At 40.2% G+C, this 20,224-nt stretch overlaps 1 protein-coding gene across 1 annotated transcript in view; it reads left to right on the forward strand.

Annotated features, from left to right (window-relative positions):
* LOC132774346 (regulator of G-protein signaling 5-like) overlaps positions 1-16,756 on the forward strand; it is a 28,576-nt gene extending 11,820 nt beyond the window's left edge. The window contains exons 2-5 of the mRNA XM_060774378.2: positions 3,901-4,011; positions 11,008-11,069; positions 12,219-12,385; positions 14,237-16,756. Of these exons, the coding sequence (XP_060630361.1) occupies positions 3,901-4,011; positions 11,008-11,069; positions 12,219-12,385; positions 14,237-14,398 (502 nt within the window). The 3' untranslated portion in view covers positions 14,399-16,756. The remainder of the gene's footprint in view (positions 1-3,900; positions 4,012-11,007; positions 11,070-12,218; positions 12,386-14,236) is intronic.
* Positions 16,757-20,224: the final 3,468 nt, after the last annotated feature.

The following is a 20,224-nucleotide window of genomic DNA, read 5'->3' on the forward strand; positions in this document are numbered from 1 at the left end:
CCTCCCTCCTTCCCTCTCTCCATCTCCTTCCTTCCCTTTTGTCTTTCCTTCCTTCTTTCCTCCCTCCCTCTCTTCCTTCCCTCTTTTCACCTCCCTCCATTCCCTTCCGCCCTTTCATCCTTTCCTTCCTCTTTCCCTTCCTTTCATCCTTCTCTTCCTCCCTCCTTTCTCTTTTTGTTTCCTTCCTCCTTCCTTCCTCCTTCCCTCTCTCCATCTCCTTCCTTCCCTTTTGTCTTTCCTTCTTTCTTTCTCTCTTTCCTCCCTCCCTCCCTTCCCTCTTTTCACCTCCCTCCATTCCCTTCCGCCCTTTCATCCTTCCTTCCTTCTCTCTTTCCTTCCTCATTCCCTTCCTTCCATCCTTCTCTTTCTTCCTCCCTCCCTTCTCTTTTTCCTTCCTTCCTCCTTCCCTTCCTTCTTCCTCTCTCCCTCCTTCCCTCTCTCCATCTCCCTCCTTCCCTTTTGTCTTCCCTTCCTTCCTTCCCTCTTTTCACCTCTCTCCATTCCCTTCCGTCCTTTCATCCTTTCCTTCCTCTTTCCCTTCCTTTCATCCTTCTCTTCCTCCCTCCCTTCTCTTTTTGCTTCCTTCCTCCTTCCCTTCCTTCTTTCTTCCTTCTTTCCCTTCCACACTTTCATCTTTCCTTCCTTCCATTCATCCATCCTTCCACACTTTCATCCTTCCTTCCATCCTTCCCTCCCTCTGTCCCTCCCTCCCTTTTGTCATTCCTTCCTTCTCTCTTTACTTCCTCCTTACCTCGCTCCCTTCCTTGCCTCCCTCTTTCTCTTTCCATCCTTCCATCACCAGGCAGCCAGTCCTAGTATGCCCTCCCCCCAAGTCAGAAAATTTGTCCATGCCTGACCAAGAATATATATCCACATTATCTGCTTTGAACTGGGTTATCTAAGTCTACACTGCCATATAACCTAGTACAAAGTAATAATCTGGATGTGGAGAAGGTGCCTAAGAACAATATAATGGCTGCAATGATAAATTGTTCTCTCTCTCTCTCTCTGTGTGTGTGTGTGTGTGTGTGTATACTCGTCCCAAAAGAACTGGTGGGAATACAAGCCTGAAGAAGTTATAGAAAACCTTAATGCAAAAATCCTATGGGACTTTTATAGTCAAATTTACACATAATTAGAACATAATATGCCAGACATGACTGTGGTTTAGAAAAAGAAAGCTGGGTTATGGACATAGCAATCCTGGGAAATCACTGAATACAAGTCAAAGAAAGGAAAAATATAAATATATCAAGAAACCGAGGGTCAGCATCTTTGGGAAAAGAAAATGCCTGTGGTTGTGATGATTAGGTAGTCTGGGAACAATTCCAAATAGGCTGAAAGCATCCAAATGAAATTGCTATAGATAGGATTATAATTGCACAGTTACAATAAAGCAATACTGTCTTGAAAATTCTATATTATCTGAAAATAATGGCAGAATCTTGCCCATCTCACTAGACAGGCAAAGTAAACTGCTGCAGTTTTTCATTCCTCCCTGCCACTTTCTCTGTTTCCCTTCAGCTTAAACTATTTTTGTATTTGAACTTAGTTTGCAGCCATTGAAGTAAGCTGAAGGCAAACACATACAGATAACATCTATCAGTGGATTGTTGTAGGTTTTTTCAGGCTATATGGCCATATTCTAGAGGCATTCTCTCCTGACGTTTCGCCTGCAACTATGGCAAGCATCCTCAGAGGTAGTGAGGTCTACCTCTGAGGATGCTTGCCATAGATTCAGGCGAAACGTCAGGAGAGAATGCCTCTAGAACATGGCCATATAGCCTGAAAAAACCTACAACAACCCAGTGATTCCAGCCATGAAAGCCTTCGACAATACATTGAACATCTATCAGTGTTTTCATGTAGACGTCAAATAGAGTGGGGCAGCAAAGCAGAACCCTGAGACCACAGGCAAATAACCGAGGAATCAAACAGGAGTCCCCCACTTCTGAGATCATAGAATCATAGATTTGGAAGATACCACTAGTGCCATCTAGTTTAACCCCCTGCCATCCAGGAAAATACAATCCAAGCCTTTCCCACAGATGGTCATCCAGCCTATTACACTTTGAGGCAGTATATTTCACTTACAAACTCAGTTGTCCAGGATTCAGGAAGGAAAAGAGCAACTGTAATACAAAGGGTGGTTCTACACAGACACTATAACGCAGTTCGAAGCTGACTTGAGAGTGAGGTCTCCACAAAACCTCCTATGCACACTACAGCATCAATCAAGCCAGAAACAGGGTGTTAAAAAAACTCAACAGAAAGTCCAAAACAAAACTCATAATGTACCGCAGCTGATCAGAGTATATGTGATGCAGGGCTCAAAACTGGATTATATATGTTGATTGTCTGCAGCGCATCTCAGTAGACTGGTTAACAAAGAAAACCCTGCATTTTTTGATGGCTATCTAGACATGGATGCTGCATTTCTGGGTCTGCCTCCAATCTGTAGTTACTGTATCAGTCTCGAACTGCTTCCTGGGGTGTTTGTGTAGGCACTGCACAGCAAAACCAGTTTGTTTTAATCCACTTCCAAACTGGATTATAGTGTCTGTGTAGAACTGCCTGATGTTTCTAAGTCCTGTTCCAGCTAAGCGACTCAGAAGGATCCCTCGATTGATGGGAATGGTTGGATCCAGATTTAGAAACTTGCAGCTCAGCTAGAGGGAGAGAAAATTATGGAGGTCAACATCAATTAAAATTGAATTACTGTAATGATATGGAAACAAAATTACATTACATTTTAGCTAATGTGGTTTGATTAAGGTAGAACATCAACATTAATATAATTCCAGAATTAAGTTATTGATTTGTTTATTGATTCACTAAATGAGGGACACTCCTAAAGTATCACCAAATATTATGGTAGTTTAGTTAATTCCAAGATTGATTTTAAATCAACTAGTAGTGAAGGCAACTTGGAATGATGGGTGGTCTTCTGCGCATCCTGGAGGTCTTCTTGTAATCTACACCAGATACAACATAGGGGTTCTTCATTTTGATGCTAGTAACTCAAGAACTTCTGCTGGGATGCTTGTGGGAATCAGTAGTAAAATAAAGCATTATGAATAATCATGGGTGGTCTTCTTCAGCTTCATTCTGGCAATAGTTTTAGTGCAAGCATTTAATTTCAACTTAAGCAGGATTTTTTGCATAAACTTCATAATTATTCAAATTAATACTGTCAGAATAATTAGTTTTAAAGTTATTAATTAAATATTTTGAGTTACTTTCCTATTTCTGGGATGAAGTGGGTGTGGAGAGCTGTGGTGGAGTGGATCACTAGAAACCAGGTAGAGATGCCTTCAGTGAACAGATCTGTCCTGTCCATGATTCCAAACCACAGAGTGGGAAGTTAGTTAAAAACAACAACAACGTCTTCCCCATTAGACTGAAGGGAAAAGTGTGCGGTGGAACTCAAAGGGGAGAATACAAGAGGCTTCTATGAAACTCGTTTAAAATAAGGGAACAACAATTTCTATTCCTTTTAAATTTCAGAAGGGAGGAGGAAAGTGTTTTGACTCGCATCTCTCACAAATTACAGCTAATGCCTTTCAATTCAAGTAGAAAGTCTTATTTACTGAGCCCCTGGTGGTGCAATGGGTTAAACTCTTGTGCAGGCAGGGCTGCTGACCAAAAGGTTGGTGACTCGAATCCAGGGAGTAGGGTGAGCTCCCGTCTGTCAGCTCCAGCTTCTCTTGCGGGGAAATGAGAGAAGCCTCCCACAGGATGGTAAAACATCTGGGCATTCCCTAGGCAAATGTCCTTGCAGACGGTCAATTCTCTCATACCAGAAGCGATTTGCAGTTTCTCAAGTTGCTCCTGACATGAAAAAAACTGAACACAGAGTCAACTTCACTCAGGTATTTTTTGCATAATTTCTCCCTCCAGAGCCAAGGAGATCAAGACCAAGTTGGGCACACTGTTACAGAAGCCAGACTCATCTGTAGACCTGATCATCCCATATTCCGAGAAGCCGGAAAAACCAGCAAAGCTCCAGAAGTAAGAACAAAACTATTGACTTAACATGCAGCACCATGAACCTATTTTCTACTATTTGGTTTCACCGTTTTACTTGAACTTATTTCAACATATTAATGACATTTTATAAATCCATGACAATAGATTAAACACAAGAATTACTACTATGAATTGCAAGTTATATTATCACACCTGCCTTAGAACCAAGATATCTCTGTTACGTATTGCATGTGGTCAAGTCATTTTTGATTATGGCAACCCTAAGGTCAACATATGAAGGAGATTTTTTAAAGAAATATTTGTTCTGAGAGTGTTTGGGAGTTGCTTGATAGTATGGGAGAAAGCTAGAATCAGATGAAGAATCTGGAGGGACCTGATGTCAGAGTGGAGGAGAACGGACAGAGAGTAGAATGGTTAGCAAAAAACAGAACCAGAAGCCAATCTCTAAAAACCCTCTGGTAATTCATTGAGTCCCCTGTGGAGGAGATAAAGCAGGATAATAATAATAATAATAATAATACATAATTAATCTAAAAGCAATATTGTAACATAATTAATCTAAAAGCAATATTGTAACTCTTCTAAAATTATTTTATAATTCAAATATACATGTAAAGTCTATGTTAGTGGCATTAATTTTCTTTTTTATTATAAATGCCCTTTCCCTATTTTTTGCTTTGCATTAACAAATATCAAAATATTCCCAAATTTCCAGAGAACAAAATTAAAGTGCAATGTAAGCCCCACATTTCACTATGTAACACCATTTTTGTTCCTGGGTTAAAAATGTCATTTTGCAATTTGTTCTATCATTAAAAGTTTATTAAACTGAGAAAAACATTGTTTTTGTGGTCTACACAAAAGATTAAATATGGCACATTGAAAGGATTAAAATGGCAGCTACAAAATTGAAATTTTTGGGTATAATAACTAATTTCAAAGGACTTCACCATGTGCAATGAAATCAGTATTTTTACAGACAATACCCTTCATACGACACAAGTTTATAATGTGGAGTAGAGATATCTAGCCATTTCCAAAGTGTGGATTTTCCTGACGAATCTTAAACCGGTTGGCAAGAGACTTATTTCTCAATTCCCTGTGTAGAGATGTGTAAAAATGCCCAATTTAATATGTCATGGGAATTCCCCCTCACCTGTTTGTAAACATGACAATGATGTACTATGTGGTGGTAGTGGAGGCTCCTTCTTCGGAGGCTTTTAAACAGAGGCTGGGTGGCCATCTTTTGGGGTGCTTTTAATGCAGTTTTCCTGCTTCTTGGCAGGGGGTTGGACTGGATGGCCCACCAGGTCACTACCAACTCTATGATTCTATGATTCTAAGTAACTGTAGAGGGAGGAGCCAAGATAAACAGTGTTGATTCCTTTCTTCCATCATTACCGTTTTGGGACTGAGGAGGTATAGCAAACATTCATAGATATTCAAAACATTCAGGAGAAAAACAGTAAAGCATGCAAATCCTGCACTTGTCTCTGAGCCCCCTCTTCCAACATTCCCCTTTCTTCCTGTGTTATCTCCCTTCTTGTAAAAGTCATTTTGAACACTTACCTATTATTTTCTCAATTGCCTCTCTGAAACTCCTGCTGTGCTGTCAGGCTTTTGTTTTATCTATCAAAAGGCTAGCAGAAAGAGATATATAAGAGATCTAAAGCTTCATTTCCCCCTCCCTCCTGTTCTCAATTCTGCAACGTAAAATATGTTATGAGTTTTTCAGGCTGTAAATCGAACTCCTGAGATTACAAAGAGATAAGTAAATAAAAACCCCAAAAATGGGGGAGGGACAGTGGGGGAAACAAATCAAACAGAGAAATCAAACAAATCAAGCAGATAAATCCTACAGAATGTGGAGAAAAGGAGAAGGGTGTGATGGGGTAGGGAAATCATCCATTTAATTTCTAAATGGGGCTTTGCGAGCTTAAGGGAAAATTAATGATCCTAGATGCTTTACTTATCCTGTGGGATGAAGTCCTAAGTGAGTTCTGCCCCATTAAACATGAAATAGCACTTTCAAACCAGGATCAAAAAATCTTTCTAATTTTGTTACATAGTATTATGGAGGGAATAACAAAATTGACTCCTAGCCCAAATCACTATGTGTGGCTGTGGTTGTTCAACATCATTCACCACAGTCTAATGACGAAGGGGTCTCTGTATGATGATAAAGAGGTTGGGCAAGTATGTCCGTTCTCCTTTAAAATTGCTTTTTTCATTCATGTAGGAAATGGAAAGCTTTCCTATTTAAATATCTGTATGCAAGGCACCTATGAAATACAGAAAAGCAGGGTTTGGAAAGGAAGCAACAATGTCACGTTTAATGTCTGCTCGAGTGTGTTAAATGTTCCTTTTCATTTTATTTCCACAAAAAATTATCTCTGGTAAATTAGCATAAAAAGCAGTGATTAATCTCTCTGCCAGGATTAGAAAATGTGCAAGAGGGCATTGCTTGTTGTCTAACTCCATCATTAGGTCGCACTGACCCTATCCATACAGTGGGAAAGAAAATTCAGAGAGTTACTTCCCATGCTTTTACTGCTTTTCCATTTACTGGTTAAAGAAGAAATTAGTAGGGTTGAGAAATAAGAATTTAAACAGGAAATTAGAGGCCCTGATGAGATATGAAAAAGTTCATTTTTCAAACAGGAAAACAAAACCTGCCTGAAAGTTATTTCTATTTCCAGCTAATTCCAAGGAGATTACATTATTTTCAGTGCATTTGAGATGATTCCTGTCTGTAAGATTGACTCTGTCTGTCCTTTTCAATTAAATTAATTTCCAGAGTAAACCGACAGAGGGTTTGAGAAGATAGTTAAGGTTGTGCTTGTTCTGAAGCCTAGAGCAAAACGAGCTTGATTAACCACATTCATCACTGTCATTTTAATCTGTGAGAAAACAGTCCCCGATCTATACCAAAAGCAAATCTGTTCCAAGAACTGGAACAAAATGAACAACCAGTAGCATCTGATCCTGTCAGGGAAAACAGTGGCCTCAGTGGGAGAGGGGAAACCTCCTGGCGTCTTGTCCCTGGATCTGTTTCCAATTATACTAAAACAAGGCTCTGCAGATGAGCTGATCTGAAGATTGCCTAGCGATCAGCTCAGCTGTTATTAGCATGCATTTAACCATCATAAATTAGATAGACGGTGCATTTTCCCTTTTGATAACCATTTGCAACAAATTAGGCAGAACATTGCCAATTTGCTGTGAACCTCATCCATATATCATAGGAGTGGAAGCAGACGTTTCACATTGTCAAAGCAGAGTTCCTCTGATCTTTTGGAAATAGAGCATTTTTTCACTACCTCCACTACAGTGGAGATAATGTTTGACCCACCATGGCACCACTTTCCCAAGGTGATGGGATTCTGAGCTCTTACCAGTCTTGATAAAATAGTGAAGAGTAGAGACATCACACTGGCAATGATAGTTAAAGCAATGGTATTCCCCGTAGTAACCTACGGATGTGAGAGCTGGACCATAGGGAAGGCTGAGCGAAAGAAGATAGATGCTGGAGGAAAGTTCTGTTGGTGCCTTGGAATGCGAGGAAAATTGGAGGGAAGTTCTGAGAGTACCTTGGACTGCGAGAAGATCCAACCAGTCCATCTCCAGGAAATAAAGCCCGACTGCTCATTGGAGGAAAGGATATTAGAGGCAAAGATGAAGTACTTTGGCCACATAATGAGGAGACAGCAAAGCCTAGATAAGACAATGATGCTGGGGAAAGTGGAAAGCAAAAGGAAGAGGGGCCGACCAAGGGCAAGATGGATGGATGGCATCCTTGAAGTAACTGGCTTGACCTTGAAGGAGCTGTGGGTGGTGATGGCCGACAGGGAGCTCTGCGTGGGTTGGTCCATGAGGACACAAAGAGTCGGAAACAACTGAACGAATGAACAACAACAATGAGGCAAGAGGCTATGGTGACAACAGCAGCAGCAGTACTCCTAGTATGGTCTACCACAGGTGTCCTCAGACATTTTAAACAGAGGGCCAGGTCATAGTCCCTCAAACTATTGGAGGGCCAGATTATAATTTGAAGAAAAAAACATGAATGAATTCCTATGCACACTGTACATATCTTATTTGTAGTGCAAAAAAATCACTTAAAACAATACAGTAATTAAAATGAAGAACAATTTGAACAAATATAAACTTATTAGTATTTCAATGGGAAGAGTGGGCCTGCATTTGGCTGATGAGATAGGATTGTTGTTGTTGTTGTTGTTGTTGATTGCTTTCAAGTCATTTCACACTTAGTTTGACCCTGAGTGAGGGCCAGGTAAATGACCTTGGAGGGCCGTATCTGGCTCCCAGGCCTTAGTTTGAGGACCCCTGGTCTACCATGTCAGACAGTCTTTTTTTACTGAGAATCAAGACTAAATGTTGTAGGTTGGCCCTCCTTTATAGAAAAGGGAACCTGGAAACTATGGCCTGCATACTTATGGAGGCACAAAATTTACGAGAAATAACAAGGTCTTTATTTTGGTGCTCTTCAGCATAATGAAATTTTAATACAAGAAGACACTAGATAAAGCTAGTGTACAAGCCAAGCCCAGCTACTATAATTTCTTATTCAAAGCCTTTTGTTTTATGCAAGCCATTACTCACATTGCAACTGCTAAGTGTTCATCTGCCTGTTTATCCTGGAATTTTTCACTGGCCTCTCCTGTTGGCTGGAAAATAAAGATTGCAATTGAAGAATCATGTCCCTGAATTGTCTGCTTAGACCAGGGGTCCACAAACTAAGGCCCGGGGGCCAGTTACGGCCCTCCAAGGTCATTTACCCAGCCCTCGCTCAGGGTCAACCTAAGTCTAAAACGACTTGAAAGCACACAACAACAACAACAACAACAACAACAATCCTATCTCATCAGCCTAAAGCAGGCCCATGTGTCCTATTGAAATACTAATAAATTTATATTTGTTAAAACTTTATTGTTTTTAAGTGTTTTTGCACTACAAATAAGATATGTGCAGCATGCATAGGAATTCATTCATGCTTTTTCCAAATTATAATCCGGCCCTCCAACAGTTTGAGGGACTGTGACCTGGCCCTCTCTTTAAAAAAATTGAGAGTATTCAAAGTCAACCCCCTTTGCTTCTTCCATAACAGTCTCTTTCAACAATTACTTGCACCTATCTTTCCAGCCTTCTGTCTTCACTCACACTTTCCTCCCAGCTCTTCTCTGTGTTTTCCTTTATCAGGGCCTGCACGACATCTCCATTCGCCCTTCTCCATCTCCCTCGAGTTTCCACATTTGTTCTCTATTAAACTTTTCCAACTTCAACAAGAGACTTCAAGCAACATGTAATCTTAGACTACATTTGTCAAAACTACATGACATGAACTACAAATGAGGTGGCCAAGATTTGACTTTATGTGGATTGTGTTGGAATGAGGAATGGAGAAGTGCCAGCCATCTCCTAGAGTCAGAAATCAGGGTTGAAATTAAGCAATTTTTTCTTCAGTCGTTCAATTGAAAACAAGAAGGCTGGAACAGGATAGATAGGCTGTGAGTGCATGGGATGCTGTTTCAAATGTAGTTGTCATTTCTGCTTCTAATCTTATCCTTCCCAACCTTACTAGATTTTAATTCTTGACCAGTAAGATTTACATGTTCTCATTTACATGTTTAAGGATGTCATAAGGAAGAGGCAAAAGACTTGTTTTCTGCTGTCCTGGAGACTAGGACTCAAAGTAATGGGTTTCAATGACAGGAAAGGAGATTTCACTTAATGATTAGAAAGAGCTTCCTGACATTAAGAGCTTTTCAAGAGTTTTTTAAACACAGGCTGAATGGTCATCTGCTGGAACTGCTTTGATTGTGCTTTTCCTGCATGGCAGGAGATTGGACTGGATTGCCCGTGTGGGTTCTTCCAACTCAATAATTCTATTATACCTGCAATTCTCATCCTCTGTAAGATTTTTCAAAGTTATTTTTAAAGCAACTTCACAGTTTCAACAAAGTGTAGTAATAGTGTGCCTTCTCATCACACAAGAGACATATTTCACCTCCCACTGTCTCATCTCCTGTTTTCTTTGGATATTACATTTTCTCTTTATAGGTACAGATGGCACTCATGTCAAAAGGTAAGTCTATTTATCTATTCACGTTTAAAAAGAGATATAAATTACCGTTCCTTCCCCCTGGATCCCAAATGGTAATGGCAGAAAAAAGGAATCAAAACTGCTCATCTCAGATCCTCCCTCAATGATGATGTCATCATGTTTACAAGTGGGCAAGGAGGAATTCCCATCACACATTAAATTGGAGGTTTTTACATGTATCTACATGGAGAATTGAAAAAGCAGTTGATTGCCAATTGACTTAGGAAATGTAGGAAAAACAGATAGTTTAGAAACTGTAAAATACCTGGAACTCATGGTACAAGCTTGCATCATGTGATGGGCTCCATCGGTAGCTGTTTCTTAAATGTGTAGAAACACTGATATTATTAAATGTGATGAAACCCCTATTTAAATAAAAGAAAACTCCTCCTTTCGGTAACACGGCAGTCAGGCATGTAGCCGGGGGGGGGGGCCTCGGGGGGCTTCAGCCCCCCCCCCCCCCCGAAATTCTCATGGTGGTTCGTGAAAAGGCCTTACTGGTGCATTACTTAAACTGTTATGTTTATTCATATCATGATATGATCACCATACTCAATATATCCCATATGCATGGGGGTATTGGGGTAATGATACAAAAGGTTTGCTAGGCTAGACCCTCTTTCACTCAGACTCAGCCCCCCCCCCCCCGAAACTCAGCCCCACCCCTGAATCCCCCCCCCCCAAAAAAAATTCACACACACACCCCAAACGAAATCCTGGCTACGGGCCTGACGGCAGTTACTTTCTTCCTCATTTCATTCCACCAAATAAGGCAGGTAAATGAATTGTCGTAAACTGGGGAAACAGAATTGATCAGTGATTTATGTTTTCAATTATAGTTTTTTTGTTATTTAATTTAATGGGATCATTGGTATTTTCTCTCATCTTTTCAGACCTTCTGCTGAGGAGGCTTGGCAGTGGCGCAACTCTCTGGAGAAACTCCTTCAGAATCCCTGTAAGTCTGCCACGATGTTCTTATATCATTGGGAATACTTGCTCTTGTAATGTGAGGATGCATGGCTATATATAGATTAAACGATATCTTTGAAATTGTAATAACTGTATGTACGACTTGATGACGATATTGGATAATGCTTTTAACTAGGAGACTCAAACTGATATATGTTTTTATTGATATTGATTGTTTTATCTGGTTTTATACCTAAATTGACTGTTTTTAATTGTATTTTATGTCTTTGATATTGACTGTAAACCGCCCTGAGTTGCCTGCGGGCTGAGAAGGGTATATAAATGTAGTAAATAAATAAATACAAATAAGTTAGTGGTATTAATTATTTGTAGTTAAGGATTCCTGGAGTAATTGGACTCCCCAACTTATTTTGATGCAGAGTCCTACATACTAAATGCCCCAAAGGCATAGGATTATCTTTTAATCCTCAAATAACATATAACAACATCAAAGGTAAAAGGTAGGTAAAAGTTGTCCCCTGACATTAAGTCCAGTCATGTCTGACTCTGGGGGGTGGTGCTCATCTCCATTTCTAAGCCGAAGAGCCGGCATTGTCCATAGACACCTCCAAGGTCAAGTGGCCAGCATGACTGTATAGAGTGCAGTTAGCTTCCCACCAGAGCGGTACCTATTGATCTACTCACATTTGCATGTTTTCGAACTGCTAGGTTGGCAGAAACTTGGGCTGACAGCGGAAGCTCATGCCGCTCCCCAGAATCGAACCTGCGACCTTTTGGTCAACAAGCTCAGCAGCTCAGTGCTTTAACTCACTGCGCCACAATGGCATCATTTTTGGGCACAGAACACCACATTCCTATAAAACCATATATATAGGGGAAGGAGGTTGTAACCCTGCAGCTCCAGCTTTTTCCCCCCTTACCATTCTTACCGTTGTATCCTTCTCCCAAAGAAACTTGCCTCCATTGATTTGGAAATCAAACAGAAAATTAGGGTAGAACTATGTTCTTCCAGAATAGCAATAATTATTTGCATATTCAATCAAATAGAAAGTGATTTAGGAGTCGAACAACAGTGTTCTGATTTCCATTTTCATTTCATGTCTCCCTTGCTCCTTCTCATGTGATAAATTTATCATTCAAAATGTGGAACATTTCCCAATCTTTGTCTTTGCAGATGGGCTTGCCAGCTTCCAGAACTTCCTCAAGTCTGAGTTCAGTGAGGAGAACATTGAATTCTGGATTGCTTGTGAAGAGTATAAGAAAATAAAAATTCCTTCTAAAATGACTGAAAAGGCCAAGAAAATTTATGAAGAATTCATCCAGAGTGAGGCTCCTAAAGAGGTCAGTTGCCTTGAAAGGGAAAACATCTACTGGTTGCATGCTAAGAGTTGTGGAAAGGTGTCATACTAAATCTGTGTGCTAATTTATATGTATAGATGCAAATTCAGAATTAATTACTATACAGTCGGGCTCTCCGGATCCACAGATTCTGTATCCATGGCTTCTACCATCCATGACTTCAAAATACAGGCACTCCCCAAGTTACAAACATCAAACTTACAAACATAGTTAAGAAGGGGGGGGGGGTGAGACAACAGAAGAGAGGGGAAATCTACCCCTGCTGTTGTTTGTTCGTTCAGTTGCTTCAGACTCTTCGTGACTTCATGAACCAGCCCATGACAGAGCTCCCTGTTGGCCATCACCATCCCCAGCTCCTTCAAGGTCAATCCAGTCACTTCAAGGATGCCATCCATCCATGTTGTCCTTGGTCGGCCCCTCTTCCTTTTCCCTTCCATTTTCCCCAGCATCATTGTCTTCTCTAAGCTTTCCTGTCTTCTCATTATGTGGTCAAAATACTTCATCTTTGCCTCTAATATCCTAATCTACCCCTAGGAAGGGAAATTCACTTCTGCAAAAGTTATCATGGGAAAAAGGTGTCTCAACTGAAGCTTTATCACCAAACCTTGTTTCCAAGTAAAGCAAATTTTTCAAAATCCAATTTTCACAGGACAAAAAGTGAGATGAAATATTCTGAGCAGGGGCATAACAACAAAACAAACATCACAGGGGTGTTAACCCTTCCCTATGCTATATATATATATATATATATATATATATATATGGAGTTACACTTAAAATGTACAATATCTTACTTTCAAACAAATTAAACTTAAGGGGAAAAAAACCCTACAGAACCTATCTTGTATGGAATTTAGGGAGTTAAGTGATCCAGTTTACTTCAGAGTGCCTATACCGGTATCCTACATACTGACTGGAAGCTGATAAGATGATCACAAAGATCTTCTAGGTGTGAATCAAGCCAATCCACAGATTTTTTCCCCCCTACATCCTCTGGTGGGAGATGCTGGTAAAAAAACCCAGCTTCTCAGTGCTTGATTGCAGCAAGGGAGGCCCAGATTTATTTAATTTATTCTTTTTACAGTATTTATATTCCACCCTTCTCACCTCACAGGGGACTCAGGGCGGATTACAATGTACATATACATGGCAAACATTCAATGCCATACACACACAACGTATATAGACAGACACAGAGGCAATTTAACATTCCAGCTTTTCTTGAAGGTATTCTGGCCACCAGGGAATCTGTCCCTTCACCGACACTGATGAAGTACTTCCTCATTCTTTGCATGCTTTCTGGAGATTTTTATGGCCTCGTAAATTAGTTAAATTTGCCTCCCCGCATAAGCAGTACCTAAATTTCCTACTTGACAGATACAACTGTCTTTCGGGCTGCAAAGGTCGATAGCAAGCTACACAAAATTGGTCGGAAGCTCACTGCAACCCGGGTTAGCTTCGAACTCATGTCCTTTTGGTCAGTAGTGATCTTAATGCAGCTGTCTCCCAGCCAGCTGCGCCACAGATAAACTGGCCCTATAACTACTTTGTATGTTTCCGCATCTGGAGTTTACATCCCATTTTCCCCTACAAATACACATATTTCGCTAGTTTAAATTTGTTACTGAGATATTGCATGCATATTTATTTCAGCTATAATATATGCACAGGTTTTACCTGGCTGTATTTAACAAACGCAGCTCCAGATTGTCTTCACTGGAAGAAAGATATTGGCAATTTTGCAATAAAGTATATTTTTGGTAGCTGCCTTGCTGTGAAAAAAAATTATTGGTGCCATTCCCACTGGGATATTTTCTGTTTTCCTTTTACCAGGTAAACATTGATCATTTCACCAAGTCTGTGACCATGAAGAATCTGGTGGAACCATCTGAGAGTACTTTTGACCTGGCTCAGAAGAAGATCTTCATGCTGATGGAGAAGGATTCTCTTCCCAGATTTGTGCGTTCTAACATATATCAGGAGTTCATAAAGTAGCAATGTAGCAGAGCTGTGCTGGGCCTTGATACTCCTGATTACAAACAGGGCCATTGTTTACTCCAATTATCAGCTACTACTTTGTGACATTTATCTTACTTGCTGGCTTTTCTGATGTGTATTCCAGGCTTCAGATGTTCAAAGGCTATTGTTCAGTGTCTTTCTCATGCTGTTTGGTCTCTCTGTTCTTCTTTCCAGATGATTGTTTTACCCTCTCCTCACATTTCTGCCCCTCTTTCCATCTCTGACACGATTGCAGAAAGAGGCAAGAACACAAAGTTTGAAGGGCTACACTAGTCACTCCTATTAAACATAACAGATGATAACTATTTACCCCCGCAAGACTAAACTGACTAAATTCTTCTATGCATCCTTGATCTGACCATCCTAGAAGAAGAATGTAATACACGACCTTGTCCCCTCTGTTTGAAGTATCCTATGAGAAGTAGATAATGTGGTAACCTGTACTTATCATCCATCATTAGCAAATAAGGCTGCATCCACACTGCACTATATTCCAGGATCTGATCCCAGATTATAGGTTTTTCCTAGATTATCTGACAGTATAGACCAGGGGTCCTCAAACTAAGGCCCAGGGGCTGGATACGGCCCTCGTCATTTATCTGGCCCTCGCTCAGTGTCAACCTAAGTCTGAAACAACTTGAAAGCACGTAACAACAACAACAATCCTATCTCATCAGCCAAAACTAGGCCCACACTCCCCAATGAAATACTAATAAGTTTATATTTATTAAAATTGTTCTTCATTTTAATTATTGTATTGCATTTAAGTGGTTTTTTGCACTACAAATAAGATATGTGCAGTGTGCATAGGAATTCATTCATGTTTTTTTTTTTTCAAATTATAATCCGGCCCTCCAATAGTTTGAGGGACTGTGACTTGGCTCTCTGTTTAAAAAGTTTGTGGACCCCTGGTATAGACTGTCAGTTCAAAGTACATAATCTGGGATCAGATCCTGGGATAGGCCTGTTCAATGCATGGTTCTAAATGGTCCTAAAGTACTTACAAAACTAAAGTTCTGGTGGTGAAAATTTCAGAACTCTAACAAAACCCTCAAAATTTCATTATAAATGGCAGTTCCTAGTTGGTTCTGTCATAAAAATCGCCAATATTGAAATAATAATTAAATTTTGAAAGAGTTCTGAAATTTTCACCACCAGAACTTTAGTTTCGTAAGTACTTTAGAACCATTTAGAACCATGCATTGAACAGGCCTATCCTGGGATATAGGGTAGTGTAGATGCAGCCTAAGTCTCTGATCATACAGACCAGTTTTCTCCAACCTAATGGCCTCTACATTCTAGGTTTTGGACTACAGCTCTCACCAACCACATCCAATAGAAGAGTGATCAAATTGGCTGTGGATGAAAGAAACTGTAGCCTTCCTCATCTGAGGGGGTGCCAGTTTGAAAAAAGCAGTTTCAACAACAAGGATGGAAATAAAAGTGAAGTTTTTTTAAATTTAAATGCTTCGGAGATTCTATTCATATATTGCTATCTCAAAACATTGGTACAACATAGCAATTTAATGCCAGCACTTGCATCTGGTGAATTATTGTTTGTACCAATCTCTGGTGATACTCAGTGTATATTGTGCCATCTTAAAGAAACTGGCATATAATAGCCTTTGCTATATAAGAGATCACTCAAAAATATACTCAGTGTGGGAAAGTGGTGGCACACAATTAATCTTGTAATAATTAGTTATGTAGACATGGCCAAGTTTGAATTCTGAAGTTTGCAACAAGTACCGGTAAGTAATGGTAGTTTGAGTTTACATCTCTGTATTTTAACCATTTTATTAATTAATTGAATTGACATATTGCAATTTTGGTTATTGTTTGGAGCAAGGTCAACCAGGTGATTAGCACGAAGGAGTTGTATCACACGGAAATTACAATTTCAGCAGGACAACAGTGGAATATGTAGACGATGGCATTGCACATTTTCAAAATACCTGTAAAAACATTTGGAAACGGAGACGGGGATGGAGTCGGGGGAGATAATCAGACCAAACAGCATGACTTCTTTAGCAACCTGTCACTTATCTATTTTCACTTCCTGCATAACATTTATTGGGACTAAACTGTCTACAATGGCCCTGTATGACCTATGCACAGCTTTATGTAATGCTCATAAAGTATAGTACTCTTTTCTGAATTGTGATGAAAATATTTGTGGTTACATCTTGTCCTATACACTTTTTCTGTAGCATAAAATGTGGTTGAAATACATACACTATCATCAAGGAGCTTCATCTTGTGTGGGTTGTATTGACATGGTTAGAAAAATATCCCGTGGGCTCAAGAAAATTAAATTAAACTCTAGTAAACTTATTAGTGTTTGTGTGAGAATACAGCCATTATTTTGATATATAAAGTCGGATGTTTAATATAGTTGATTCTACAGTCAAGTGATATTTTGGAACACTAACATAACATTTCCTCCCTGTCTTTGATATACCAGGAAGTTTGGAATTGCCAAATAAAAGTGTTGAATCATAGAATCATAGAGTTGGAAGAGACCTCATGGGCCATCCAGTCTAACCCCCTGCCAAGAAGCAGGAATATTGCATTCAAAGCACCCCCGACAGATGGCCACCCAGCCTCTGTTTAAAAGCTTCCAAAGAAGGAGCCTCTAGCACACTCCAGGGCAGAGAGTTCCACTGCTGAACAGCTTTCACAGTTGAATGTACATTTAATCTGAAAAGGGTGGATTATTGAATTGAGAACATTAAAAAGTTTGTTAATTTCCAGAACCAGAAGAGTTTGATACAGTTGAAAATCTAAATATGTTTAGAATAAAACATATTTAGATTGCTAAACTTTTATACATTTAAGATGAAAGCAGAATTTAAAAGCCAAATAAGTTTGACAGGCTTTATTATTTTTCTTATACATATTTAACTACTGCATAATTTCTTAATTTAATTATTCTTCCATTAGTTTAATATTTTGTTTGCTACATTTCAGTGTAGGGCTAATGGGGTCTCTATTTAAAGATAACAGATTGATTACTCAATATAGATAGATCTCTCACAGATAACACTTAAAAATATGATGCTATGGAATACGACTGTTTCAAGCAGACAGATGCCAATATCAATCTTCTTTTTTAGGAGGCTGTTACCCAATGTTTTTGTCTGATGAATTCTCACAATGGCACCATCATTAACATATAACTGTCATTGTGCTGGCATGGCAGTGCCAGGAGATTTGAACCTCTTTTTCTTGCACTGCTAGTTTGTATGAATTTATTTAAGCCATGCATTTTGCAATCAGGTAGCTTCCCCAGGTTGCAGTCATAGGGCTAGCAACCTGGCAATCATTGTTAGAGTCTCTAGATCTGCCCTTTCCCCAGGGTTTTGGAGGCAAAGGAGGACTTTTGTTTAGTCTCACTGTTTGGAGCCTAACAGCAGGGCGTGTGGGTTTCTCTATCCCACCTGCACAAAGGCTTCACTACTCACAGCTCTGCTGGGGGAGTAAAGGGATAGTTCCAGTTTTGCTGGGGGAGTACAGCCAGCCTTTGCTGGGGCAACAGGACAGTTCCTACAGCCTTCGTGGAGTAAAACTAAAGGACACCTTTCAGCTTCGCAGATCTACAGAAATCTTGTCTGGTAAGGGACCACTCGAGCTATCCATAAAGTAGCTTGGAGCCGGGAGTAGGGGCCTCACGCCAGCAAGGTAAAGAAAGATTGCCCAAGGAGGGGTCAGAAGATTTCCCTAAGGAAGAAAGGAAGAGTTTACCACCAGTTGCCTGCCCTTGATGGCAGATTGAGGAAGCTACCGGTTTTCCAAGGTTATAAAGTGTTTAATTCATTTGTTTGAAGATTTAAGCCCAAATAAAGAACTTTGTTGAACTTATTTTGAACCTCAATAGAAATTTGTGTTGGGAAATCTCAGGGGCCCTTCAGCTGAGGCACCCCGACGTCCCGTTGGGCATACAGAAGGCACGTCCTGTAAACAGACATTATTTCAGGCCCAGCGTGTGACAGCACAGTCATCATTATAATTTACCCATTTATACGAAGTCAAAAACCTAGACATAGTTACTACCACGTTCATGTGCAGCTGACATAAAACTGTGACAGAAAAGAAGTGGTAAGTCAGTTAAGAACAGCAACATAGAAGATGTTCACTATCAGCCTTAATAAATCTGTATTAGTGTCCCATAAACATTAAGATGCTTTGGTCATTTTCTTTCCTGGGGCAATTTTTGACAAGTAATCCATTCATGTTGGAGTTTAGTCTGGGGCATTGTTTTGTTTTGGGCCAATAGCCTTCCCATAATGTTGTGTGTCTATGTTGTGATGGGGGAAGGCTTTGTGGGAATGGGAATGTTTTTAGAAAGCATGCTCTACCTTACACATTCTGCTCATTGAAAAGGTCATCGGAGCTCATCCTCCCTAGAGATACATTTCCCAATTAAAACTAGCACATAGGAGCTAAAGTTGCTGCTACTTGAGCTGTCCCTTGCGCTCATATCTTTGACAAAGAACATTTTAATATGTTTCACCCAGCAGCCTATCTGCTTGGCTCAGTGAGACAGCAAGTGACGTATAATAAAATAAACAAAGGCTCAACAAGTTTATTATAAGTCGAGCTTTTAAAAAATAGCATGGAAATAATGTTCAGAAGTTAACCGTACAAAAATGCCGTACATGGTTGAAGGATCGGGGCCAGCTTTTTCAGGAAGTATACTTTTGAAGCAGGAGAACAAAAAATACCCTGCTATGTTTTTCTACTTTCTTCTCATAGAATGCACCGCGTGGGGCTAAATTTTCCCACAGTTCAAGGAGTGGAAAACCTGGTGTTCTTACTTTTCCTAAAGGAGATGTGGGTCTTTTCAGTGATCCCATCTGCACCTCAGCATGCTAGGCTTCAAGGGCTTTCCCAGTTGACTACTACAGCCCCTTTTACATTGCCATAGAAAATCAAGATTATCTGCTTTGAACTGGATTATCTGGCCGTGTAGACTCATATAATCCAGATCAAAGTAGATAATCCGAATTATATGGCAGTGTAGAAGGGGCCTACATGGTTTCCAACAGCCCTCTATGAGACCTGGCCCAATCCAACATTGAGATGGGTTTGGGATAGTGCAGAGCAGACCAAAGTCATGTATAGTCAAGGAAATGAAGTGTAAGGATGCCTGATATGAGTTGACTGTGTTTGGCTCAAGCTAGATGCATTTTGGATCCAGTATCCTCAAGAAACTCCAGTCTTTCACTATCTAGGCTTAAGGGGAAATGAGTGTGAGGGAAAGGGCCATGAGGGGGGAAATGGTAGCTGTTTCCACAATCTTGTTTTTTTTTCCATCCTGAAAAGAAAGCAGTGAGACTGAATTAGGAACCATTGAGCCAAATGCTACCCATCATCTAAGAAAGGACAAAGTGTCAGAGTGACAGGACTATAGTTCAGACACAGGTCATTGAAATGGATCTGGCTGTAGATGACCAAGACTTTTAATTACTTGATTCTTGCCTTGCCCCTCTTTTGATCCTTGGGCAGCATGCATTTGATTCTCTCATTTTATCCTTATACTAGTCCTGTGAGGCAGGTTAGGCTGATAGTGACAAGCTGAAGACTGTCCCGTGAGCTCATGAGTTGGTTGGCCCCCAAAACACAACACTCTAATCCAGTAGTTCTCAACGTGTGCTCCACAGAGCCCTTGGGGCTTCACAAGTATAATGAGGGGCCCAAGCCTTCCTTCCATCCTCCTCCTCCTCCTCCTCCCTCCCTCCCCCTTCAAGCTTTTACTTCTCTTTCCTGCTCCTCTACCTGCCTCCCTTGCCGCTAAAAGCC

The sequence above is a fragment of the Anolis sagrei genome, chromosome 4, assembly GCF_037176765.1.
Source record: "Anolis sagrei isolate rAnoSag1 chromosome 4, rAnoSag1.mat, whole genome shotgun sequence".
Taxonomy (NCBI): Eukaryota; Metazoa; Chordata; class Lepidosauria; order Squamata; family Dactyloidae; genus Anolis; species Anolis sagrei.